This window comes from Salmo salar, chromosome 20 (assembly GCF_965601325.2).
Source record: "Salmo salar chromosome 20, fSalSal1, whole genome shotgun sequence".
Taxonomy (NCBI): Eukaryota; Metazoa; Chordata; class Actinopteri; order Salmoniformes; family Salmonidae; genus Salmo; species Salmo salar.
Genome location: NC_138310.1, coordinates 15,132,864 through 15,156,887, shown reverse-complemented (window position 1 = coordinate 15,156,887; position 24,024 = coordinate 15,132,864). Strand labels below are relative to the sequence as shown.

General features: G+C 43.1%; 1 protein-coding gene across 1 annotated transcript in view; it reads right to left on the bottom strand.

The window, feature by feature from the left end:
• The window catches only part of LOC106580069 (transient receptor potential cation channel subfamily M member 6), an 89,927-nt gene that overhangs the window by 23,056 nt on the left and 42,847 nt on the right, over positions 1-24,024 (bottom strand). The window contains exons 10-18 of the mRNA XM_082966844.1: positions 17,674-17,945; positions 17,260-17,488; positions 16,662-16,820; positions 16,260-16,415; positions 15,873-16,001; positions 4,496-4,747; positions 653-827; positions 380-494; positions 28-224 (exon numbers count right to left, since the gene is read on the bottom strand). Coding sequence (XP_082822970.1) covers positions 28-224; positions 380-494; positions 653-827; positions 4,496-4,747; positions 15,873-16,001; positions 16,260-16,415; positions 16,662-16,820; positions 17,260-17,488; positions 17,674-17,945 — 1,684 coding nt within the window. The remainder of the gene's footprint in view (positions 1-27; positions 225-379; positions 495-652; positions 828-4,495; positions 4,748-15,872; positions 16,002-16,259; positions 16,416-16,661; positions 16,821-17,259; positions 17,489-17,673; positions 17,946-24,024) is intronic.

Here is a 24,024-nt window from a genome sequence, read left to right as displayed (position 1 = left end):
CACACATACACACACATACACACTCACTAAGCCGACAGGAGTCCCTCTCCTTCTCAGACAAGCCCCTGTGTTTCCGGTAAATGGCGGTCACACACAGGGTCATGTGAATCAGGCTGATGAGGGGCGGGGGCAGCCACAGCTTCTCCTGATAGGTCATGATGTAACGGTAACGGTTGTACATCCACAGTTTTTTGGACGCGTACTTCATTTTAAAGTAGACATTGCTGTCAAAAAAATATCCATAACAAACCATAAAGCACTGAGAGATGCTGCAACACCCAATTTGTACATAAAGCATAAACATAAAGACACAATCAGGCAGAGAAAGACAGATTCAAAAGACAATTGATATTTTTGATGGAGGGTTTAGAGTCCCTACTTGAGAAGGGCAAGGAGGACGTTGACCATGATGAGGTACTGGAAGAAGAGGTAGACGGCCTGGAGGAAAGGGTGGAGGAAAGCCCCGGGGGCACACGGCTTGCCTTCTGCACAGGCTGCCATAAACACAAAAAGGGACAGGGGGTCTCAAATGGCACCATATTCCCATTGACTGTGGCCCATGCAGGAGTCACCCCCACAACTCCGGTGTTGTAAGCAACTCCAACCAAACGGAACCACTACTGTAACGGGTCACTGGTTAGTAATTACTCACCGTCTATTTCATCAGGGTACCCTTCTCCAAACATCATCCAGTACGGCTGGTTGACCACATCTCTTAGCAGGCTCCATGACGGAGCTTCGTCTGGAGACAAGATGGCCTTCCTGGACACCCCGAAACTCAGCAGCACGATGGCCATCATGACCACAATGTAAAACATGTTACTGGTCTGAGCAGATGGGTCGAGAACATAGAGGAAAATATTTTAAAATGGGCGATTCCACGCAAGCGGGAGTGGTAAATATTTTTGGTATCTCAGAGTGTTCTGGCAATTCTCACATGGAAACTTCATTGAAAGGAAGGATGTTTTACATACTTTTTACATTTGTATCACACATTGTTTTTAGTTTTCTTATCATGATAAAATGTTAAATTTTATGCCCTTTTTAGAACTACAGTGCTTCCGGAAAGTATTCAGACCCCTTGACTTTTTCCACATTTTGTTCTGTTACAGACTTATTCTAAAATTGATAAAATAAAAATAAATCCTCATCAACCTACACACAATACCCCATAATGACAAAGTGAAAACAGGTTTTTAGAAATGTTTGCAAATGTATAAAAAATGTAAAACTGAAATACCTTATTTACATAAGTATTCAGACCTTCGCTATGAGACTCGAACTTGAGATCAGGTGCATCCGGTTTCCATTGATCATCCTTGTTTTTACACCTGTGGTAAATTCAATTGATTGGACATGATTTGGAAATGCCCACACCTGTCTATATAAGGTCCCACAGTTGACAGCGCATGTCAGAGCAAAAACCAAGCCATGAGGTCGAAGGAATTGTCCGTACAGTTCCGAGACAGGATTGTGTCGAGGCACAGATCTGGGAAAGGTTACCAAAAAATGTCTGCAGCGTTGAAGGTCCCCAAGAACACAGGGGCCTCCATCAAGTAAAGGGGACTGAATACTTCCCTATGCTGTGGCATTAGGGCTGGCACAATTACCGTATAACTGTGTAATCAACGGTTATGTATGAAGACCACCATGAAAATCAAATAACCATCATAACTGTTTTCTTTTTTGTGGAACGAACAGCTGAGTGAAGAAGAGATGGCCAGGCATTTGTGCGGTTGAGCCCGTTTCTGCGGTAACATGGACTCTTTAGAATATAATGAAACTTTGTTGCTCCTTGCTGAAACAAGCCTTCGGGTGCCTAGGCAACGCCCCGCTCCCTGCAGCAGCAACACACCTAGAAATATAATGAATAGAACGGGCTTGGAACATCTAAGCCTGGAAATTTGGCTAGTAAACTCATGGATACCCTCGCAATGGCTGGCTGGTAATTTCCATGGTAATCACATCACAAATCATAGGACATATTGAAGGGTACACTTCCTGCTTTTAGTTCCTGCTTTGATCCTATGTGTACACTCACAATGGCCACCAGTACACCCATTATGCCATAATTTCTTTGAATGGGGACACCGGTTCTACTAATTCTATAATGGTGACCACGGTCATTTGGCTGACCAATAAATGTTATCCAAAATTCCATGACCGTCACATCCCTACGTGGCATAAGTCAGTGTTTTTCATCCTGGTGCTAGGGGGGCAAACAAGGGTGCACATTTTAGTTGTCCAAGCAACAAAATAAAATCCCTGATTCTCATCAACAAGCCCTTGATTTGCTTTATCAGGTATTTTATTGCTAGACTAGACTTGTATCCCTTTGGGTTCCTACATACCAGGGGTATTGAGCTCTTACCCTACGAGGTCCGGAGCCTGCTGGTTTTCTGTTCTACCTGATAATTAATTGCACACACCTGGTATCCCAGGTATAAATCAGTCCCTGATTAGAGGGGAACAATGGAAAAATGCAGTGGAACTGGCTTTGAGTTCCAGAGTTGAGTTTGAGGGCTATAGGCCAAGATTTGAAAAACACTGGGCTGTGATTAGGTGGAGCTATGTATTTTATTTAACCTTTATTTAACTAGGCAAGTCAGTTAAGAACAAATTCTTATTTACAATGACGGCCTACCCCGGCCAAAACCCACTCCTAACCCGGACGATGCTGGGCCAATTGTGCGCCGCCTATTGTGATACAGCCCGGGATTGAACACTGGTCTGTAGTGACGCCTCTAGCACTGCGATGCAGTGCCTTAGACCGCTGTGTCACTCAGGATCTCTATTACACTAACCCAGTAGGGTGTGCCTGAAATGGCTTACAAAAGTAGTGCACTATATAGGGAATATACACTGCTCAAAAAAAAAAAAGGGAACACTAAAATAACACATCCTAGATCTGAATGAATGAAATAATCTTATTAAATACTTTTTTCTTTACATAGTTTAATGTGCTGACAACAAAATCACACAAAAATAATCAATGGAAATCCAATGTATCAACCCATGGAGGTCTGGATTTGGAGTCACACTCAAAATTAAAGTGGAAAACCACACTACAGGCTGATCCAACTTTGACGTAATGTCCTTAAAACAAGTCAAAATGAGGCTCAGTAGTGTGTGTGGCCTCCACGTGCCTGTATGACCTCCCTACAACGCCTGGGCATGCTCCTGATGAGGTGGCGGATGGTCTCCTGAGGGATCTCCTCCCAGACCTGGACTAAAGCATCCGCCAACTCCTGGACAGTCTGTGGTGCAACGTGGTGTTGGTGGATGTAGCGAGACATGATGTCCCAGATGTGCTCAATTGGATTCAAGTCTGGGGAACGGGTGGGCCAGTCCATAGCATCAATGCCTTCCTCTTGCAGGAACTGCTGACACACTCCAGCCACATGAGGTCTAGCATTGTCTTGCATTAGGAGGAACCCAGGGCCAACCGCACCAGCATATGGTCTCACAAGGGGTCTGAGGATCTCATCTCGGTACCTAATGGCAGTCAGGCTACCTCTGGCGAGCACATGGAGGGCTGTGCGGCCCCCCAAAGAAATGCCACCCCACACCATGACTGACCCACCGCCAAACCGGTCATGCTGGAGGATGTTGCAGGCAGCAGAACGTTCTCCACGGCGTCTCCAGACTCTGTCACGTCTGTCACGTGTGCTCAGTGTGAACCTGCTTACATCTGTGAAGAGCACAGGGCGCCAGTGGCGAATTTGCCAATCTTGGTGTTCTCTGGCAAATGCCAAACGTCCTGCACGGTGTTGGGCTGTAAGCACAACCCCCACCTGTGGACGTCGGGCCCTCATACCACCCTCATGGAGTCTGTTTCTGACCGTTTGAGCAGACACATGCACATTTGTGGCCTGCTGGAGGTCATCTTGCAGGGCTCTGGCAGTGTTCCTCCTGCTCCTCCTTGCACAAAGGCGGAGGTAACGGTCCTGCTGCTCGGTTGTTGCCCTCCTACGGCCTCCTCCACGTCTCCTGATGTACTGGCCTGTCTCCTGGTAGCGCCTCCATGCTCTGGACACTACGCTGACAGACACAGCAAACCTTCTTGCCACAGCTCGCATTGATGTGCCATCCTGGATGAGCTGCACTACCTGAGCCACTTGTGTGGGTTGTAGACTCCGTCTCATGCTACCACTAGAGTGAAAGCACCGCCAGCATTCAAAAGTGACCAAAACATCAGCCAGGAAGCATAGGAACTGAGAAGTGGTCTGTGGTCCCCACCTGCAGAACCACTCCTTTATTGGGGGTGTCTTGCTAATTGCCTATTATTTCCACCTGTTGTCTATTCCATTTGCACAACAGCATGTGAAATGTATTGTCAATCAGTGTTGCTTCCTAAGTGGACAGTTTGATTTCACAGAAGTGTGATTGACTTGGAGTTACATTGTGTTGTTTAAGTGTTCACTTTATTTTTTTGAGCAGTGTAGTTTTGTACGTACCCTAGATGTTAGCCCAAGGAAGGAAAGGTTGTACTCACCATCTTGGTGATCATGGTGAGGTAGTGTCCAGCGTGCTGGTTGACCGCTAGCAGGTCCAGCATCCGGACATACCAGAAGATGATGTCCAGGCAGTAGGTGATCCGCCCTGCCGTCTGGTAGGACCCGCTGTGCCAGCGCAGTACCAGCCCCACCAGGAAGAGGAGGATGGCCAGGAAGTCAGACACATTCCAGTACTCTCCGAACCACACCTTCAGCTTCTGACTGGGCTTCCTCGGCTCCGACATGAACACCTAACAGGTAGACACAACCCACACGTGTCACATTTACTGATTTATTTGACGTTTTTCTATCATAAAAAGGCAGTACACACATTAGCTTGTGTCCCAAATGACCCATATTCCCTCCTTAAGGCCAATGGGCTGCATAGGAGTAAAGTAAAGCAATTTGTTTATGGGGCTGCTGTTGATTATCTGATTAGCCCTAAAATTCTACATTTGAATTAAATTTGACTCAACAATACAACATGTAGAACTGTAGCTTGATCCAGCCATGGAATTTAAATCATACTTCTTTTGTCTCCCACAGCAATTCCTTGAATTACAATGGTGAAGTAATACAAGACATTGTGTATGCATGTATTCTCTGACCAGAATCAGAAGACCGCTCACACTGAAAATAAAAGCGGATTAATGGATGTCAGTGCTAGCCACTTTTCCTAATTAATTCACATTCCATGTAGTCCATTCATGGATGTAACTCTTCATGGTGTAGCTAGTTGTATGTAATGGTAAAATCAGATAACATTTGGCTGCATTTTTTTGCCAGCTTTGTTTGTGATGCAGCTACATATTAAGTTGTACTGGTAAATTGAGACAGTGAAGTAGTAGGAGTGGGATACTGTAGCTATCAGTGTGGTAGTCTGAAATTGGGGAACAGCTGTGGTGAGACAGTTTAAACAGAAACGCTTCTGCAGTAAATGAACATTCACAGGCTAGTAGTAGAAGTACACTGAGTGGGTACAGTGCAGAGTAGAGGTCTGCGCGGGACGGATGAATTCACCCCGCTCCCGTCCGCACCCGCAGCTTTTCATACCGCACCAACTGGCTGTCTCTGTCCGACTCCCACCCGCTACCGCAAGAACTGGTCCCGAACACAACCGCAGTCCCGCAATGTGATTTGAGTCATGTAACGCAGATCACTTGCCAGCCATGGTCCCTATAGGCAATATCAAAATGTGCAGAAATAACCTAAGAAACCGGGTAAATTAGCAGAGCTTCTCACATGAACCATTATATTAGGCTATACTAGGCGGTATTACAGTCGTAGTTTGAAAAGAGCAAAGTTGGAGAGACTTTAAATTTCTCTTGAGCTACGTTTTATAGCCTACCTTTTAGGAGTGCGATGATTTTTAACGGAGACAAATATGAGTGTAACTGACATAAAGGCCACAAGATGTCACCCAATTATTTTCCAAACACATTCACTGGCTGCCACTGATCTTGCTCAACAAAAAATTCCCTATCACAACATTTGGGGATATTTCATCAAAACGATTTTGTGGTAAATTGATCTCATTTTTTGAAAAAGTTGTAGATATATATTCCAATGACGTTAGATCTATAATTTTTTTTATTTTTTTTATTTAATATACAAGTAGAAAAGCCTTAAGGAAAATGTAGATAATTTCAGTAAAGTAGTAATATGTTGGATGAGTGTGTTGGGGTCAACCCCCCCATATTTTATTTAAATAATTAGTATTACTTACTGAAGAATTTCAAAATAAAACGGATTAAATTGATTTTAACACACTTGTGTGAGATCCTATGCCATGCTTCCCAAAATATTTGACCAATAAAAATTACAAAATTTCTCTCATCTCTGTTTTCATAATTTCCCATCAATTCAGAAGTGGCTGAATCTCACTGGAGAAATCATCTGAGCGAGAGAGGCAGAGCCCCTTTCTCAGTATGTGTAGCCCACGATGCTGTCTGGAACAAAATAGTATAGCTGGTAGCATTTGATTGATTGATGCCAGCAAGCATTTGGCCTACCTTGATCATAAAAAAAAAATAAAGGACAGCCAATTGCATTGAGCTGAGCTCAACTGTGGGTTGTCCTGGCGCAGCAAAACTCCCACCAAGGGAGGCAGACCAGTTTGGATTTGGCTTCACACCAATCAAATCACATCCTAAGCAAAACGTTGTCAGAAAAACATGTCTGTTTCTGGTCTGCTTGTGTTGATGTCCTGCAGTACCTAACTTGCTAAATCAACCCTTTCCTAAGACATGGATGGGGATTTAGACTTGTGGTTTTGACTTAATTCTCTGTACGGGCCAATTTTTATGATGGCGATTCTGATCTAACCATAAATTAACATATTATGCCACTGGCCTGAGAGGCTTGAAGTTCAATATGTGGCCTAGATGTTAACTAGCTAGCTACTTAGCTGGTTGATTGTTGGACATGCGAGGAAGTTAGGCTAGCAAGCATTTTAGCTAGGTAGCCTATGACAACAAAAAGTGTATAACAGAGCCATAGAGGTTTTGCCAACATGAAAGAGAGGAGGATGGAATTGACATTCAACTAGTACAAGTAGGTTAAGAGAAACCTTTTTTTTGTATTGTACACACACACACACACACACACACACACACACACACACACACACACACACACACACACACACAGAGAAACCTGTACCATGGACAGCCACATTATATTTAGCAACATTGACTTGACTAAATCGTTTTTTGGTATCTTTAAGTTTGTTTTCAGTGTATTAAAACTTGTTAGGGACAGACGTTCCGCTAGCAATTTTTCAAACATATGACTATTTTACACCATTTTAAAGACAAGACTCTCCTTTATCTAAATACATTGTCCGATTTCAAAAAGGCTTTACAACGAAAGCAAAACATTAGATTATGTCAGGAGAGTACCCTCCCAAAAATAATCACACAGCCATTTTCCAAGCAAGCATATATGTCACAAAAACCAAAACCACAGCTAAATGCAGCACTAACCTTTAATGATCTTCATCAGATGACACTCCTAGGACATTATGTTATACAATACATGCATGTTTTGTTCAATCAAGTTCATATTTATATCAAAAACCAGCTTTTTACATTAGCATGTGATGTTCAGAACTAGCATACCCACCACAAACTTGTGGTGAATTTACTAAATTACTCACGATAAACGTTCACAAAAAACATAATTATTTTAAGAATTATAGATACAGAACTCCTTTATGCTATCGCGGTGTCAGATTTTAAAATAGCTTTTCAGTGAAAGCACATTTTGCAATATTCTGAGTAGATAGCCCGGCCATCACGGCTAGCTAATTTGACACCCACCAAGTTTGGCCCTCACCAAACTCAGATTTACTATAAGAAAAATTTGATTACCTTTGCTGTTCTTCATCAGAATGCAATCCCAGGAGTTCTACTTCAACAACAAATGTTGTTTTGGTTCGAAATATTCCATAGTTATATCCAAATAGCTCCGTTTTGTTTGTGCGTTCAAGTCACTATCCGAAGGGTGACGCGCCGGCGCATTTCGTGACAAAAAATGTCAAAATATTCCATTACCGTACTTCGAAGCATGTCAAACGCTGTTTAAAATAAATTGTTATGCTATTTTTCTCGTAAAATAGCGATAATATTCCAACCGGGCGACGTTGTGTTCATTCAAACACTGAAAGAAAAAAATGGAGTCGTCTCGTGCATGCGCGCCTCAGTGTCATTGTTCTCAGAAGGACCACTCACAAAAACCCCTGCTGTTTTTCGCCCAGAGACTGGAGAGCTCTCATTCCCCTTTCTGGCGCCTTCCTAGAGCCAATGGAAGCCTTAGAAAATGTCACGTTACAGCAGATATGCTGTATTTTTGATAGCGATGCCCTAGAAGGAGAACAAATTGTCAGATAGGGCACTTCCTGTATAGAATCTTCTCAGGATTTGTCCTGCCATATGAGTTCTGTTATACTCACAGACACCATTCAAACAGTTTTAGAAACTTTAGAGTGTTTTCTATCCAAATCTACTAATTATATGCATATTCTAGTTTCTGGGCAGGAGTAGTAACCAGATTAAATCGGGTACGTTTTTTATCCGGCCGTGAAAATACTGCCCCCTATCCCAAACAGGTTAAACTGAACATGTTGATTTGATGTTTAAATGTTTAAGTTGAAACGGTGCTGGAATAACAGAGGCAGTGCTCCTGGTTCTAAATCAGTAGCCAGTTAAGTAAACTCTAGAAAACATTAACTTGCTTGACCATGCTGCAGGTCAAATTACTGTTTGTTACATGTATTATTTGCTTTGTGGACTTCATGAAACAGATGTTGGTCTCTGGTTTTGGCATTAAACAAATGTATGTGTAGTTGAATTTATTCTGCCACTGACTGTTTTCTTTTTGTTGTCAAGGTCTTATTGTAGACCTATATCAAGGTGGCATATTATTAAGGAATGGGTAATAGAGCAAAAAACGTATGTGTATGTTGTAATATAGATTTTTTTTTTACTAGTTTGGCATGGCTTCCTCAGCTGTAGCCTACATTATCTACTTAATTACAGGGCCCCTGATCTCTCACGTATGGCTCCTGAACTTGAATCAGCAGCAATAACAGAGGACACTTGCACTTTTTCTCGAGCTAGGTTCAGTCTGAAGTGAATGAGCTAGCTAGCTAGTAGCTGCTAGAGGCTAGAGCTGAACTGGCTATCTGTCAGGTAGTTGTGTGTGTGTCTGTAGAAATGTTTTGTCCCGTTTCAACAGAAGTAAATTAACTTGTCTCGTTTTCGTCAGTTGGTGTACTATTGGAGCTAGCCAAAGTGATTTCAAATATATAATGTTTGCCCCAATCAGTCAGTATAGCAATGTAACGTTATTGATCTGGCAGTTTCCTCACAGCTAATTTCCTACTTTTCATATTGACACAGTATAAACAGCTCTACAGGCGTCACTGTCTTGGTGCACAGTCAGTACGCAACACTATGCTCATCATGTCTTAGCAGGATGAGATGGTAACAGGTGTCCCTGCAGGGTCAGACAGTCTGGGATCTGGGAATAATGGTCATTTCAATTATTGAACCATTGATTCTATTCTTGGATAATATAATGTATAAACGTACACCAAGGTCATTCTTTGTTATGTCTCATCTGAGCAGGATCAGATGGTGACAGGGGTCTCATCAGGGTCAGGCAACCAGGGAAAACCAGTCTGTGGTGGAGCTGAGGTGAACTTTTGTAGATGCAATACTTTATTATCTCTGTGCAGCAAACACTGGACAAGCAAGAAGCTTCATGCTATTTTAAGAGTCTGACAAACCTCAAGTTGATTTCCAAACTGTAAGCAAAGCAGACAGCACCATTTTCTTGATTACATTTTTTACAGATAGCCAGGGGTACACTCCAACACATCATTTACAAGCGATGCATTTGTGTTTAGTGAGTCTGAAAGATGGTAGTAGGGATGACCACGTGTTCTCTTCATAAGTGCGTGAATTGGACCATTTCCCTGTCCTGCTAAGCATTCAACATGTAATGTGTAATTTTGGGAGTCGGGGAAATATATGGAGTAAAAAGTACATCCTTTTCTTTAGGAATGTAAATGTAAAAAAATATAAATAGTAATGTACAGATACCCCAAAAAACTACTTACAGTAAGTAGTACTTTAAAGTATTTTTACTTAAGTGCTTTACACCACTGATTGTTGAATTCTGAGGCAACAGGTAGCCTGGTGGTTAGAGCGTTGGGCCACTAATCGAAAGGTTGCTAGATCGAATCCCCGAGCTGACAAGGTAAAAATCTGTTGTTCTGAACAAGGCAGTTAACCCTAGGCCGTCATTGTAAATAAGAATTTGCTACTACATTCAAAATGTGATAGGAACAACTTCCACCTGTCTGCTACAAATTGGTATAAGTACACTCAAAAAAATAGGGGTTCAACAAGGGTGGTTCTTCTTTGGAGAACCTTTGGATTCTTGGCACTGAACATGGCCCCAAAATGTTCTTCCAAGAACCCCATTGGAGGTAGGGTTCATCGAGAAGGCTCCTTAGTTGGTGGGGGATCTTGCAGGAGCCTAACTGCCCAACTGAAACATTTGGATTTGAAAGAACAGCAGGTCTAGGCACTTATCCTAAATTGAGGAGGTCGTTACATTTCAGTTAAGGTTTGTCCCTATATGATCTAAATTGATATTGTTTCATGATGACACCATCTATCTTTTCATATTTGTGCCCGTCTTTCTAAAACAGAAAATGGACACAATTCAATGGATATCAATCAACAAAGAGGTAAGAATATGTAGGCTATGAGAATATGTTGAAGGCTAGCTGTATTGCGTGCAGATGCCTGAACTGCTCACTTTTGTGTCTGTGGCTGCAGGTATATAGACGAGGAGGCATACAGAGGTATGTCTATTGGTATGTTATGTAGATCACATTTACCATCCTCCTCCCTTACCTCTTCAATGAATATCCCATAGGCCTCTACATTATGGACAAGGTATGTGTATTAAAACCATTATCAAAACAGTTTTTTTCATTCACATTCACCACGAAAACCAAGGTATGCTGTTTTGTTAAACATCTGTATAATTACAAAAGAAAATGTGTTCCCTACAACCTGTTAGATCACCATGCACTGCAAAATCATTCTGGCTATGGATACGGAGAACATCCCCCATTAACACGCCAGAGGATATACCCATTGGACTTGGGGTTCTGCTGGGAGTTTACCTCATATTTAAAAAATATATATTCTGTTGTGCCACTAAAATCATAATAAACACTGAGAACTAAAATATTGGGTTATTGTTATGCTTATTATTAATAATAATAGGGGAGGGGGGTTAGTTAAAAGAACTAGTTTCTTCAAAGAACTTATAGGGGTTTCCCCACAGTTTCAATTTGAAGAACCCCTAAAGGATACTCCAGGAGTGTATTATCTCTCTAAATCAAACAGACAAGGTGTGACTGTCTCAAATACAAGGATTGAAATGTTACAATCAGTTGTACCAGGGCTTGGGGTGAAATGTAACAGTTTACCCCACCTCCCGGGTCAGTTGTACCAGGGCTTGGGGTGAAATGTAACAGTTTACCCCACCTCCCGGGTCAGTTGTACCAGGGCTTGGGGTGAAATGTAACAGTTTACCCCACCTCCCGGGTCAGTTGTACCAGGGCTTGGGGTGAAATGTAACAGTTTACCCCACCTCCCGGGTCAGTTGTACCAGGGCTTGGGGTGAAATGTAACAGTTTACCCCACCTCCCGGGTCAGTTGTACCAGGGCTTGGGGTGAAATGTAACAGTTTACCCCACCTCCCGGATAAGTTGTACCAGGGCTTGGGGTGAAATGTAACAGTTTACCCCACCTCCCGGGTCAGTTGTACCAGGGCTTGGAGTGAAATGTAACAGTTTACCCCATCTCCCGGATCAGTTGTACCAGGGCTTGGAGTGAAATGTAACAGTTTACCCCACCTCCCGGATCAGTTGTACCAGGGCTTGGGGTGAAATGTAACAGTTTGACAGAATGCTTATATCATGACATGCAACAAGATACTGAAAGCCTTTATTGAGATCATAAAAACAACATTGCCATGTTTAACATTGTGTGTGGCAGAAATAAAGTCATAATACAAATCATAAAATGTGTATTCTTTTTACACTCTTCTCAACTAAACAACATCTGAACTAAACAATTTCATTTTTGTTTGTGGCCCGGTGTGTGTGAGAGAGAATGTTGGACATGTTCAACCATCCTCAGTCTCCCCTACACTCTAAGAAAAGGTTCCTGGAGTATCCTTTAGGGGTTCTTCAAATTTAAACTGTGGGGGAACCCCTATAAGTTATTCAAAAAAAAACTTTTACTGGATCTTCGAAGAACCTTTTGGGGTTAATTTTTTTTAACTACCCCCTTCTTATTATTATCATATTATTAATAATATGCATAACAATAAAACCAATATTTTAGTTCTCAGCGTTTATCATGATTTTAGTGGCAAAGCAGAATAAAAAAAATCCAAATATGAGGTAAACTCCCAGCAGAACCCCAAGTCAAATTGGTATTTGATGATAATGTATTGATGTTCTCTGTATCTATAGCCAGAATGATTTTGTAGTGAATGGTGATCTAACAGGTTTCCTGTTATATTCATCAGAGGTGTAGGGAGGGTGAAGTCTGTGAATCCAAAATTGTTTTATTATACAGATGATTAACAAAACATGCACACGACAGTATTCATACCTTGGTTTTTGTGGTGAATGTGAATGAAAAAAACTGTTTTGATAATGGTTTTAATACACATACCTTGTCCATAATGTAGAGGCTTATGGGATATTCACTGAAGATGCAAGGGAGGAGGAGGGTAAATGTGATCTGCATAATAACAAACCAATACCAATTGACATACCTTTGTTTGCCTCCTTGTCTGTATACCTACAGACACAAAAGTGAGCAGTTCAGGCATCTGCACCCAATACAGCTAGCCTTCAACATATTCTCATAGCCTACATATTCTTACCTCTTTGTTTATTGATATCCATTGAATTGTGTCCTTTTTCTGTTTTAGAAAGATTTGCACAAATATGAAAAGATAGATGGTATTGTCATAAAACAATATCAATTTAGATCATTTAAGGGACAAACCTTACCTTAAATTGAAGAGATCTTTACATTTTTCAGTTAAGTGCCTGCACCTGCTGTCCTTTTAAAATTCAAATCCAAATGTTTCAGTTGGGCAGTTAGGTTCCTGCAAGAACCCCCACCAACTAAGGAGGTTCCTTGATAAACCCCACCGCCTATGGGGTTCTTGGAAGGACCTTTTGGGGGCAATTTTTTGTGCCAAGAACCTTAAGGTTCTTCGAACTTTGGGGATCTTAGAAGAACCGTTGTTGAACCCCTCATCTTTTTGAGTGTACTTTGAAGTTTGTTAATTACAATGACTTACCAATACAGTTAGTAGAAAAGGCTACCATAAAAAAACTGCTGAAAAACAACCCAACAGCACATCAATCAGCAACGTTTGTTGTTGTCAGGGAAACAATACTGAACATTCTATGCCAGAGTAATCTACTTTCTGAAAAGGTACAGACTCTTCTGATGCAGCACTTTTTTTTAAATTGTCTGAAAGGTTAAACACTTTGAAATGTGATGTTTGGAACAACTTCAAATGTGACATTTGAGAAACATGGATGAGCGTCTAATTCTGATGTGAAACTGTGAGAGCTGGTAGGAAGAATCACTATGTAAAGTCTCATGCAGAGTAGGAACAGTCTATTATTGTGGGGTTTAAAGAGATTCTCCGGTAGTTTTGTATACTTTTTAGCCAGCAGTTCTGAAAGTAATGCTCGAGCCAAAAGTGGTCCCAGAAAATTGCATACTACATCACGTATGTACACAACGTCATTGCTCTCTCTCTCTCTCGCCACTTGCTAGCTGTCACTCAAATGGCAAGGGGCTGAAGCTCATTAGCTAGAACTCTAATTGCTAGGGGGCTTACCCACGTGTGGGGAAAATGTAGGGATAATGGCACTGCACAGCTACCAGTAAACCGTCACTTTCAAACTAGGGATTTTGTGGCTAATTGAGGTAAGACTAATTCTGCTCATAGATTATGCATGTATGAACTACACATTAACATATCCAGCCCAAAGCAGGAGGTTTATAAAATACTTGTTAGTCACCAAAGTTCCGGAGCATGTCTTTAAGTCATACAAACATGATGTCAATAGATGTATTGGTCTTGATGAAATGAATGATAACTGAAATATAGTTAAATATAGATTGAAAAAACTGGTGGCACTCATTGCCCCTGACACAAGGTCCATTTAGCAATGCTCCTCTCCCCATTAGTAGGTATCCTCTAGACTAATCTCTATTTCCCTTTGTTCATTTATGCATTACACTCTCCTCAAAAGTAGTAGCCTATTCCAGAGATTGCCAACTCTATGTAGGATGTGATTTGAGAAGCACAATGTGGCTAGTGATTTGTTGGCTCCCGTGGCAACCTCTTGCCTCACAATGGTGACGTCATAAAACATACTGTATAACTAATGACACGCAGTGTGATTGGTTATCATTGTGATTCTCATATGCTTGATGGTAAGTTGAATACTAAAAAGAAGAAGAACTTTATTTTCCCTGCAAGGGAAATTCTTTTTGGAGTGGTTCAGAAAATAAATAACATAAACGTAGTAGGTTAGGCTACAGGGCAGCTACCAGGGCGTGTTCTCAGAGCATGTACAGAAAGACTGGCAGGGATATTAAGTCATTTTCAACCTCTCCTTGTCCCAGTCTGTAATCCCCACATGTTTTAAGAAGACCACCATCATTCCTGTTCCCAAGAACTCTAAGGCTTCATGTCACAATGACTACCGCCCTGTAACAGTCACGTCTGTAATCATGAAGTGCTTTGAGAGGCTGATTATGGCACACAGCAACTCCATCATCCCAGACACCCTAGACCCACTCCAATTTGCATACCGCAATCGCAATTGCACTCCACACTGCCCTCACCCACCTAGATAAGAAGAATAACTATGTGAGAATGCTGTTCATTGACTACAGTTCAGCGTTTGTCCACACACTATGGTTCACTCCAAGCTCGTCACCAAGCTTAGGACTCTGGGACTGAACTCCTCCCTCTGCAACTGGATCCTGGACATCCTGATGAGCCGAACCCAGGTAGTGAGGGTAGGCAACATCACATCCGCCACGCTGACCCTCAACATGTGTGCGTTGTCCCCTCCTGTACTTCATCATTAAATCATTAAAGACTCCAACCACCCAAGCCATAGACTGTTCTCTCTGCTTCCACATGGCAAGCGTTACCAGTGCATTGTCTGACACCAATAGGCTCCTGAATAGCTTCTATCCCCATGCCAACATGACTGCTAAATCGCAAACAATATGCACTGTCTCTATGCACACTCACAGGGCCATACACACTTACTCACACTGACACTCCAACACACATACAAACACTCACTCTATCATTTGCTCACACGCACACATTTACACTGACTCTACACACATCCACACACATACAATCATCATATACGCTGCTGGTACTCTTCAATCATCAAGTTTGAATTACAAACAAGTGCATTTTTAAAAGGTTAGCAATTACAATGTCCTACTAAGTTAAAGATGAGTGCGTGCAAAATAAAGGAAACGTGTGAAGTTGTATTCAGACTGGGTATGAGGTTGAACAGTGATAATAGAGAGGGAGAACATGTGAAAAGAGAACGAGACAGAGTGAGAGGAAGAGACATAGAGAGGAAAAGAAGGATAGAGATGTGAAATTCCCTATCAGGTATAACAGAAACTGTGTCAGACCTTTTGAGTCTAACATGCCAGAGATAAGACAGCTTTTCTCAGAGCAGGTTTAGTCTTCAATTTATTACACACTCACCTCTCTTATTTTCTCCACCGCGGTGGATACAATATAGGCAATGACCAGCCACTCCTGAGTGCTGGGACGATCCTCCATCTTCACCAGAACAGTGTAGGAGAACAGCATGAGAAAGGCCAGGTAGAACATCTAGACCACACAGTGAAAAAGCATCAGCTCACAGACCAGAGTGAGAACATCACCAAGACACAGGGATCTAGTAAGTCTAATCACTGTCGTTCGTATCAGACAGGAATATTTTCAACAAAAGGTCTTTGTATAATTCGCATGTCCTGAGGCATAGAAGAGTATAATGATTCCTTTTTTTCCCCCTCGACATATTGCAAACTGTATGGGAGAAATGACAGTGATTAACAGAAGTGGGGTGGGTGCATGCTGCTAGCTCACCGTGTGGAACATGAACTTGACGACAGGAGCGTTGTAGAACTCGTACAGCCTCCTGGTCCAGAAGAGACACGGCGTGGTAACGGGTATGACTGTGTCAGCTTCGGGGTCTGAGATCCTCTCCCAGCATGCTGACCCCTTCTCCACATCCTGGCCCTCCTTCAGAGCACCACGAGATCATGGCCACGTTCATTAGGGCACACATCAGAAAACGTTTTGCAACAGAAATCAATAATGAGAAAAGTCCCCTCCCTGTTTCAGTCCATTTCCTACCATTTGATGTCTAATAAAAACGACCCCGGTATCAACATTAGCATCAGTCTCACATTAGAATACCAACCTAGATGACAGGAATTTGAAGGACTGAAATTCAGAGAGACTGGTGTACGTTGTACATTTTGGCACCTGAGTTACTGCATGCCCCTCCTCCTGGGCTGCCTCTGGTCCTCCCATGTCCCAAATAAACTGCAAAGCCTCCTGGGACTGGGGCACATGGGACATATCCGCCTGGCTCTTAAAGTCTAGTAGCAGGATGGCAGGGGGCATGAGGATGCTCAGGATGATCTGACATACATAAGATTGAGACACATAAACAAAAATCTAATCTGAGGGGTAACTGTTAGAACAGTTAAACATCGACCGATATTACTACACTAATAATATTAATAGACTAATAGACTATTAATAGACTTATCATATGAATATACTAATTGACATAAGAATATACTTGAACTAATGCTTATTTTTGTTGTCATTCAATCTTATCATGGAAAGAACATTGAGGTGCACTGGTTTTACATTACTTTCCAGAATCTTAAATGGAGACAAGGTGCCTAGAACACTCAAACTGTTGGCCCTTGGTCCGGGGTCCTGAACTATCCTGAACTGATTTAATGCGATCAGCGGTTGTCTTAGTAAGTACGGCCCGTGGCTTTTGAGGGCAAGGCAATACCGGGTGGCCCTCCAGACCTTGTTGAAGACAAAATGAGTTTGAGACCCTCACTTTGAACCAGGAGTTCTTCCTCATGTTGAGGCGGCCGGTCCACAGGTCGGTGAGCAGCATCTGGGTGCAGGAGTGCGAGACGAAGGGGCGGAGCCGGGAGGACACGGCCATCTGCAGGCAGGTGAAGTGGCTCCAGGCCTCCATCTCCGAGGTCAGCAACTTCATGGCCATGCGCTCGTTCTGCCTGAAGGCATTGTCCAGCACGTCTACAGCCAGTTGACCAAAGTCCCTGCGGCCATCCATGCCACAACACACGAACATTGATAAACACAGACCGGAAAACACACACTCATAAACATAGTAATATACACACATAACCACAAAAGTCCACTCTGCTGAAACAACATACACAAAACCCCAGAGACACACTACTACTAAACAAACATTTCAAGATGTGTACAAGGAAAGACTGACAGCGAGTAGGTTTTGAGTTGCTCCGCTGTGGTGTCATCCATGTTGCTTTGCTGAGCCTCGTGGGCCATGGCGCGGTACAGCTTACAAGCCACCGTAGCCCGGACCATGGCCTCCTCCCCGTGCTGCCACAGAAACAGCGCCATCTGCTGGCGCCTCTGCAGCACAGCCCACACAAACAGGTCGTTGAAGTTGAACACAACCAGAGAAGAGTCGCCCAGCTTGGAGCTCTGCTGCTGGGCTTCCTTCAGGTCCCTGGGGACCATGGATCTCTCCTGGAGAGAAAGGAGGGAGGGGAGAGGCGGCCAGCCAATGAGAACACTAATGCACATGGGGTATTTCTTGCCACAGAATATACTAGCAATCAACAGCCTGTGTGTGTGTGTGTGTGTGTGTGTGTGTGTGTGTGTGTGTGTGTGTGTGTGTGTGTGTGTGTGTGTGTGTGTGTGTGTGTGTGTGTGTGTGTGTGTGTGTGTGTGTGTGTGTGTGTGTGTGTGTGTGTGTGTGTGTGTGTGTGCGTGGAGACAAGAGTCTTTAAAAGACTGCATTTGTTTGTGAAAGGTTAGCCTAGTCCCAGATCGGTTTGTGCTTGTCCCAGATCTTTCACAGACCTTGCGTTTGTAGGGCTGAGCAGTGTGGAAGACAGGCGGGCATGACGGACTGTTGTTAGAGCTTTGGGGTGGGTGAAGGGTGCAGGCTTCCCTGTTTGGTCCGGGGTCCTGAACTATCCTGTCCAGTCCAGTGTCCTGGAAATGATGTCCACTCAAATCAGTGCAAAGTACACAAGGTTACATTTCCAAATAAAACCATAACAAACAAAAAAAGAATACGGCTATATTATTGGTGTCCATTTTTACAACTGCTTGACGGCTAAGGATGATATCTTGCCCTGCGTGTACTGTATTATGGCATTTAACATGGGCTGTGTTGTAGACCAACTACATTGCAGTCACACTGCATGCAACATCCAATGGCTGTGTGCCATGCCATCGACTGAGTAGTGGGGCTCCACATTACTATGGTTGTGATCCTCTGCCAAGACACTGCTGACGCATGCCAGATCTTACAACACCTGGATAGGTATTTTATGTAGGCTGATGGGTTCTGACTTCTAAACTTGAAATATGAAATACCCTTATTCATGTCACTGAGGGAGAAAGGATAATGTACAATGTTTACATTCTGTCGGAATATTCTATTGCTAGACATCAGGGATCCCATGGAAGGAGAATGGCCACAGTCTGGTACAAGTCATGACAGCTGTGAGCTGGGGAGAAGTGAGGATATCAGATATCACTAAAGTTCTGTCTAGCACAAAGGTGTATTGGCTGTTCAGATGTGTAGGAGGAGACTCAGCAGAGGGGGAAGGGTTAAATACCCGTGCTTGTGTGAACATGTCTTGGTCTGTTCAGCTGTCTGACCCTTTGGGGGAATAAACTTGGTTTGAGCTTTAACAATCGTCCGTGAGTTTTTACTCATTTAGAACCCAACAAGGCCAATCAGCTAACCACATCACACACTGAGTATACAAAACATTTAGAACACCTGTTCTTTCCATGACATAGACTGACCAGGTGAATCCAGGTGAAAGCGATGATTCGTTATTGATGTCACTTGTTAACTCCACTTCAATCAGTGTAGATGAAGGGGAGGAGACAGGATAAAGAATGATTTTTAAGCCTTGAGACAATTGAGACATGGATTCTGTATCTGTGCCATTCAGAGGGTGAATGGGCAAGACAAAAGTACCTTTGAACGGGTTATGGTAATAGGTGCCAGGCCCAGGCGCACCGGTTTGTGTCATGAACTGCAACGCTGCTGGGTTTGTCACACTCAACAGTTTCCTGTGTGTATCAAGAATGGTCCACCACCCAAAAAACATCCAGCCAACTTCACACAACTGTGGGAAGCATTGGAGTCAACATGGGCCAGAATCCCTGGGGAACACTTTCGATATGCCCAGACGAATTGAGGCTGTTCTGAGGGCAAAGGGGAGGGGTGCAACTCAATATTAGGAAGGTTCCTAATGTTTTGAATACTCAGTGTACGTTATAGCAATATGGTGCCCGACGGCACAGTCGATGACTTGACACGCAACCATTGGTTGAAGCATGCAACGTCTCAGCAGAGGAACACAACCTATCGTATGACGCAGTCAGTTGATAGGACTAGGTTAAACACCTATCCAGACGCTGTGACATCTGGCAGGCAACTGCAAAATAGTCGGCCTGAAATGCGACCATGGTCACTTACCGTGCGGTGGGTATGTAGGCGGTTATAGTAGGCCCGGAAGTGTTTCCGTGTGTATGTGCTCCGATAGGCTCCTCCTATCAAATATTCAATCACCTGCCCAACGTCTATGAGGGAGACTCTGTATCCTTTGGGTATATGGTTCTACACACAAACACGCACAAAAACACACACACACACACACACACACACACACACAAATATTTCCACACAAATACTGTAGAAACACACATAGGAAAACCTTACATTTTCACCAATGTTGCATGTTCAACAGTATTCACCTGTTTCACATCTTCCACAAGGTGATGGAGGAAATTGTCTGTTGGTCCCTGTTGCTATAAAAAAGAATGACATGTCATGTCTTCATTATCCACAATCAACTCAGAAACAACAAATGCCAAATGCCAACCAGAATAATACTTAAATGGCTAGTTATCTGGATTATAATACAGTTGTTCCTAAGGAATGAAGTGGTAGACCAGATAAAAAATGACCATCATTTTTACATTCAGAAAATAAACTTCCACAATTTTTATATGATCATATATGTTAAAAAGTTATGAATTATTGAATATTGTTTATAACTGTAAAGACCATCCACAGCTGGACTCATGACAAAGAGCTATGTGATCTACAAAACATCTTCAAACAGTGGGAAAACCAAACAACCAAAGAGATACTTACACTGTATTATTGTGATTGCAAATAAAACCACTGCTATGGCAATTATGGTATATGAGTAAGCTAATAGCCAATGTACTGTCAATATGAAAACACAGAATTGCTTCTTTATGTACAGCATACAATATATTGTAACTCATAAATACAGAGCTGAAAAGATGACGAGAGAGAAAGTGATTAAGTCATTACCGTGTTATAGAGCTCCTCCAGACGTGAAACGGTCAGGAAACGGTTCATGGTCATACCGTTGTCGATCAACAGTTTGACAAAGCCAACCCGGTCCATGATGAGAGCATCCAGCATGGCCTGCTCCAACGAGCCAACCTGACAGACAACAACCACCACCATCAAACATGACTGTTCAACATAAAATCAATGACACTGGGCAGCCTTGCCCTGGCTGCCTCTTTGTCTGTGTTACCTGCCAGTACTGGCCATACACTTGGATGTGTTTGTTAGCCACGTCTGCTCTGTCCCAAGCCAGAGCCGTACTGAGCTGCTCCGCTGGAGATGCCTTGGTACTTGTCAATTGTCACAAAATCTGTTAATGACTGTGGGCCGATCCTAACGCAACATCTGCCCTACCTAACTCAGAATTTTAAAGATCATGTATAGATTTATTGGACATTTGTGTGAACTCATATTTCAAGTTAGGATTCAGCCCAGAGAACACATAGAACAGCCACGACTAGGGCTGTTATGGTGACCGTATTACCACTCACCGGCAGTCACGAGCCATGACCGCAGTCAAATTCCATGTGACTGTTAAGTCACAGTCTCCTCCAAGCTCTGATGCTGTTGATGGTCATTAGAAACATACCAAACTTGCTAACTGCCTGGTACTCAGCACTCTATTGTCCCTCTAATCACTCTGACCTTTCCAATAGTTAATGCGATTCCGTGATTAAACAAAGTTTTGATGGCCTCTATTAAAATGAGGAGGGTCCCCTCAGCTTTCTATAGGCTAGGTCAACTATATTTATTTCTCAACTTTCCTAATATTAAGCACATTGCTTCTCTTTACAACAGGTTTACAGCCTACCTGGCTGGCATGAAAACGAACCACGGGAAAAGTGTCCTCCATTCCCTATTTAAGAGCATGAATGATATGTATTTTTTCCCCTGCCCCTGTTTCGAAACAGGTGCATGATAATGGTCAATTTGAAATCAAAACAAATAAATAGATTTTGTTATTCCTTAACTCCACTTTGTCTCCCTTTTTGTTATGAACTTCAAGCTGGTTCGTGACACCTGGTGAGACAAAACCGTGACTCGTCAGTGACGAGCACTTTTTGCCAGTCCTGTCTGGTCCAGCGATGGTGGGTTTGTGCCCATAGGCGACGTTGTTGCCGGTGATGTCTGGTGAGGACCTGCCTTACAACAAGCCTACAAGCCCTCAGTCCAGCCTCTCTCAGCCTACTGCGGACAGTCTGAGCACTGATGGAGGGACTGTGCTTTCCTGGTGTAACTCGGGCAGTTGTTGTTGCCATCCTGTACCTGTCCCGCAGGTGTGATGTTCGGATGTACAGATCCTGTGCAGTTGTTACACGTGGTCTGCCACTGCGAGGACGATCAGCTGTCCGTCCTGTCTCCCTGTAGCTCTGTCTTAGGCGTCTCACAGTACGGACATTGCAATGTATTGCCCTGGCCACATCTGCAGTCCTCATGCCTCCTTGTAGCATGCCTAAGGCACATTCATGCAGATGAGCAGGGACCCTTTGGTGTTTATCAGAGTCAGTAGAAAGGCCTCTTTAGTGTCCTAAGTTTTCATAACTGTGACCTTAATTGCCTACCGTCTGTAAGCTGTTAGTGTCTTAACAACCGTTCCACAGGTGCATGTTCATTAATTGTTTATTGGACAAGCATGGGAAACAGTGTGTAAACCCTTTACAATGAAGATACACATTTTCTTTGAAAGACAGGGTCCTGAAAAAGGGTTTTTTCCTTTTTTTGCTGAGTTTATGTAAAGACCAGATTAAATCAAGAATAGTCTAATGGGTTACAATATTAGCTTATCACGTGTGAATGATATACACTACATGACCAAAAGTATGTGGACACTTGCTCATTGAAGATCTCATTCCAACATCATGGGCATTAATATAATTTTGGTCCCCCCTTTGCTGCTGTAACAGCCTCCACTCTTCTGCAAAGGCTTTCCACTAGATGTTGGAACATTGCTACAGGGACTTGCTTCCATTCAGCCACAAGAGCATTAGTGAGGTTGGGCACTGATGTTGGGCGATTAGGCCTGGCTAGCAGTCGGCATTCCAAATCATCCGAAAGGTGTTCGATGGGGTTGAGGTCAGGGCTCTGTGCAGGCCAGCCAAGTTCTTCTACACCATTCTTGACAAACCATTTCTGTATGAACCTCACTTTGTGCACAGGGGCATTGTCATGCTGAAACAGGAAAGGGCCTTCCCCAAACCGTTGCCACAAAGTTGGAAGAATAGAATCATCTAGAATGTCATTGTATGCCATATCGTTAAGATTTCCCTTTACTGGAACTAAGGGGCCTAGCCCGAACCATGAAAAACAGCCCCAGAGCATTATTCCTCCTCCACCAAAATTTACAGTTGGCACTATGCATTGGGGCAGGTAGCGTTATCCTGGTCTACGCCAAACCCAGATTAGTACATTGGACTGCCAGATGGTGAAGCATGATTCGTCACTCCACTGCTCCAGAGTCAAATGGCGGCGAGCTTTACACCACTCCAGCCAACTCTTGGCATTGCACATGGTGATCGTAGACTTGTGGAAACACATTTCATGAAGCTCCTGACGAACAGTTATTGTGCTGACGTTGCTTCCAGAGGCAGTTTGGAACTCGGTAGTGAGTGTTGCAAACGAGAACAGACGATTTTTACACGATTCAGCACTCGGCGGTCCTGTGTATATCCCCCCTCAAGCCGATACCACGACGGCCCTCAGGGAACTTCACTGGACTTTATGCAAACTGGAAACCTTATCCTAAGGCTGCATTTACTGTAGCTGGGGATTTTAACAAAGCAAATTTGAGAAAAAGGCTACCTAAATTCTTTCAGCATATTGACTGTAGCACTCGCGCTGGAAAAACACTGGACCATTGTTACTCTAACTTCCGCGATGCATACAAGGCCCTCCTTCGCCCTCCTTTCGGCAAATGTGACCACGACTCCATTTTGCGCCTCCCTTCCTATAGGCAGAAACTCAAACAGGAAAAATCTGTGCTGAGGACTATTCAACGCTGCCGACCAATCGGAATCCACACTTCGAGATTGTTTTGATAATACGGACTGGGATATGTTCCGGGTAGCCTCAGAAAATCATATCGATGTATACGTTGATTCGGTGAGTGAGTTTATAAGGAAGTGTATAGGAGATGTTGTACCCACTGTGACTATTACAACCTACCCTAACCAGAAACCGTGGATAGATGGCAGC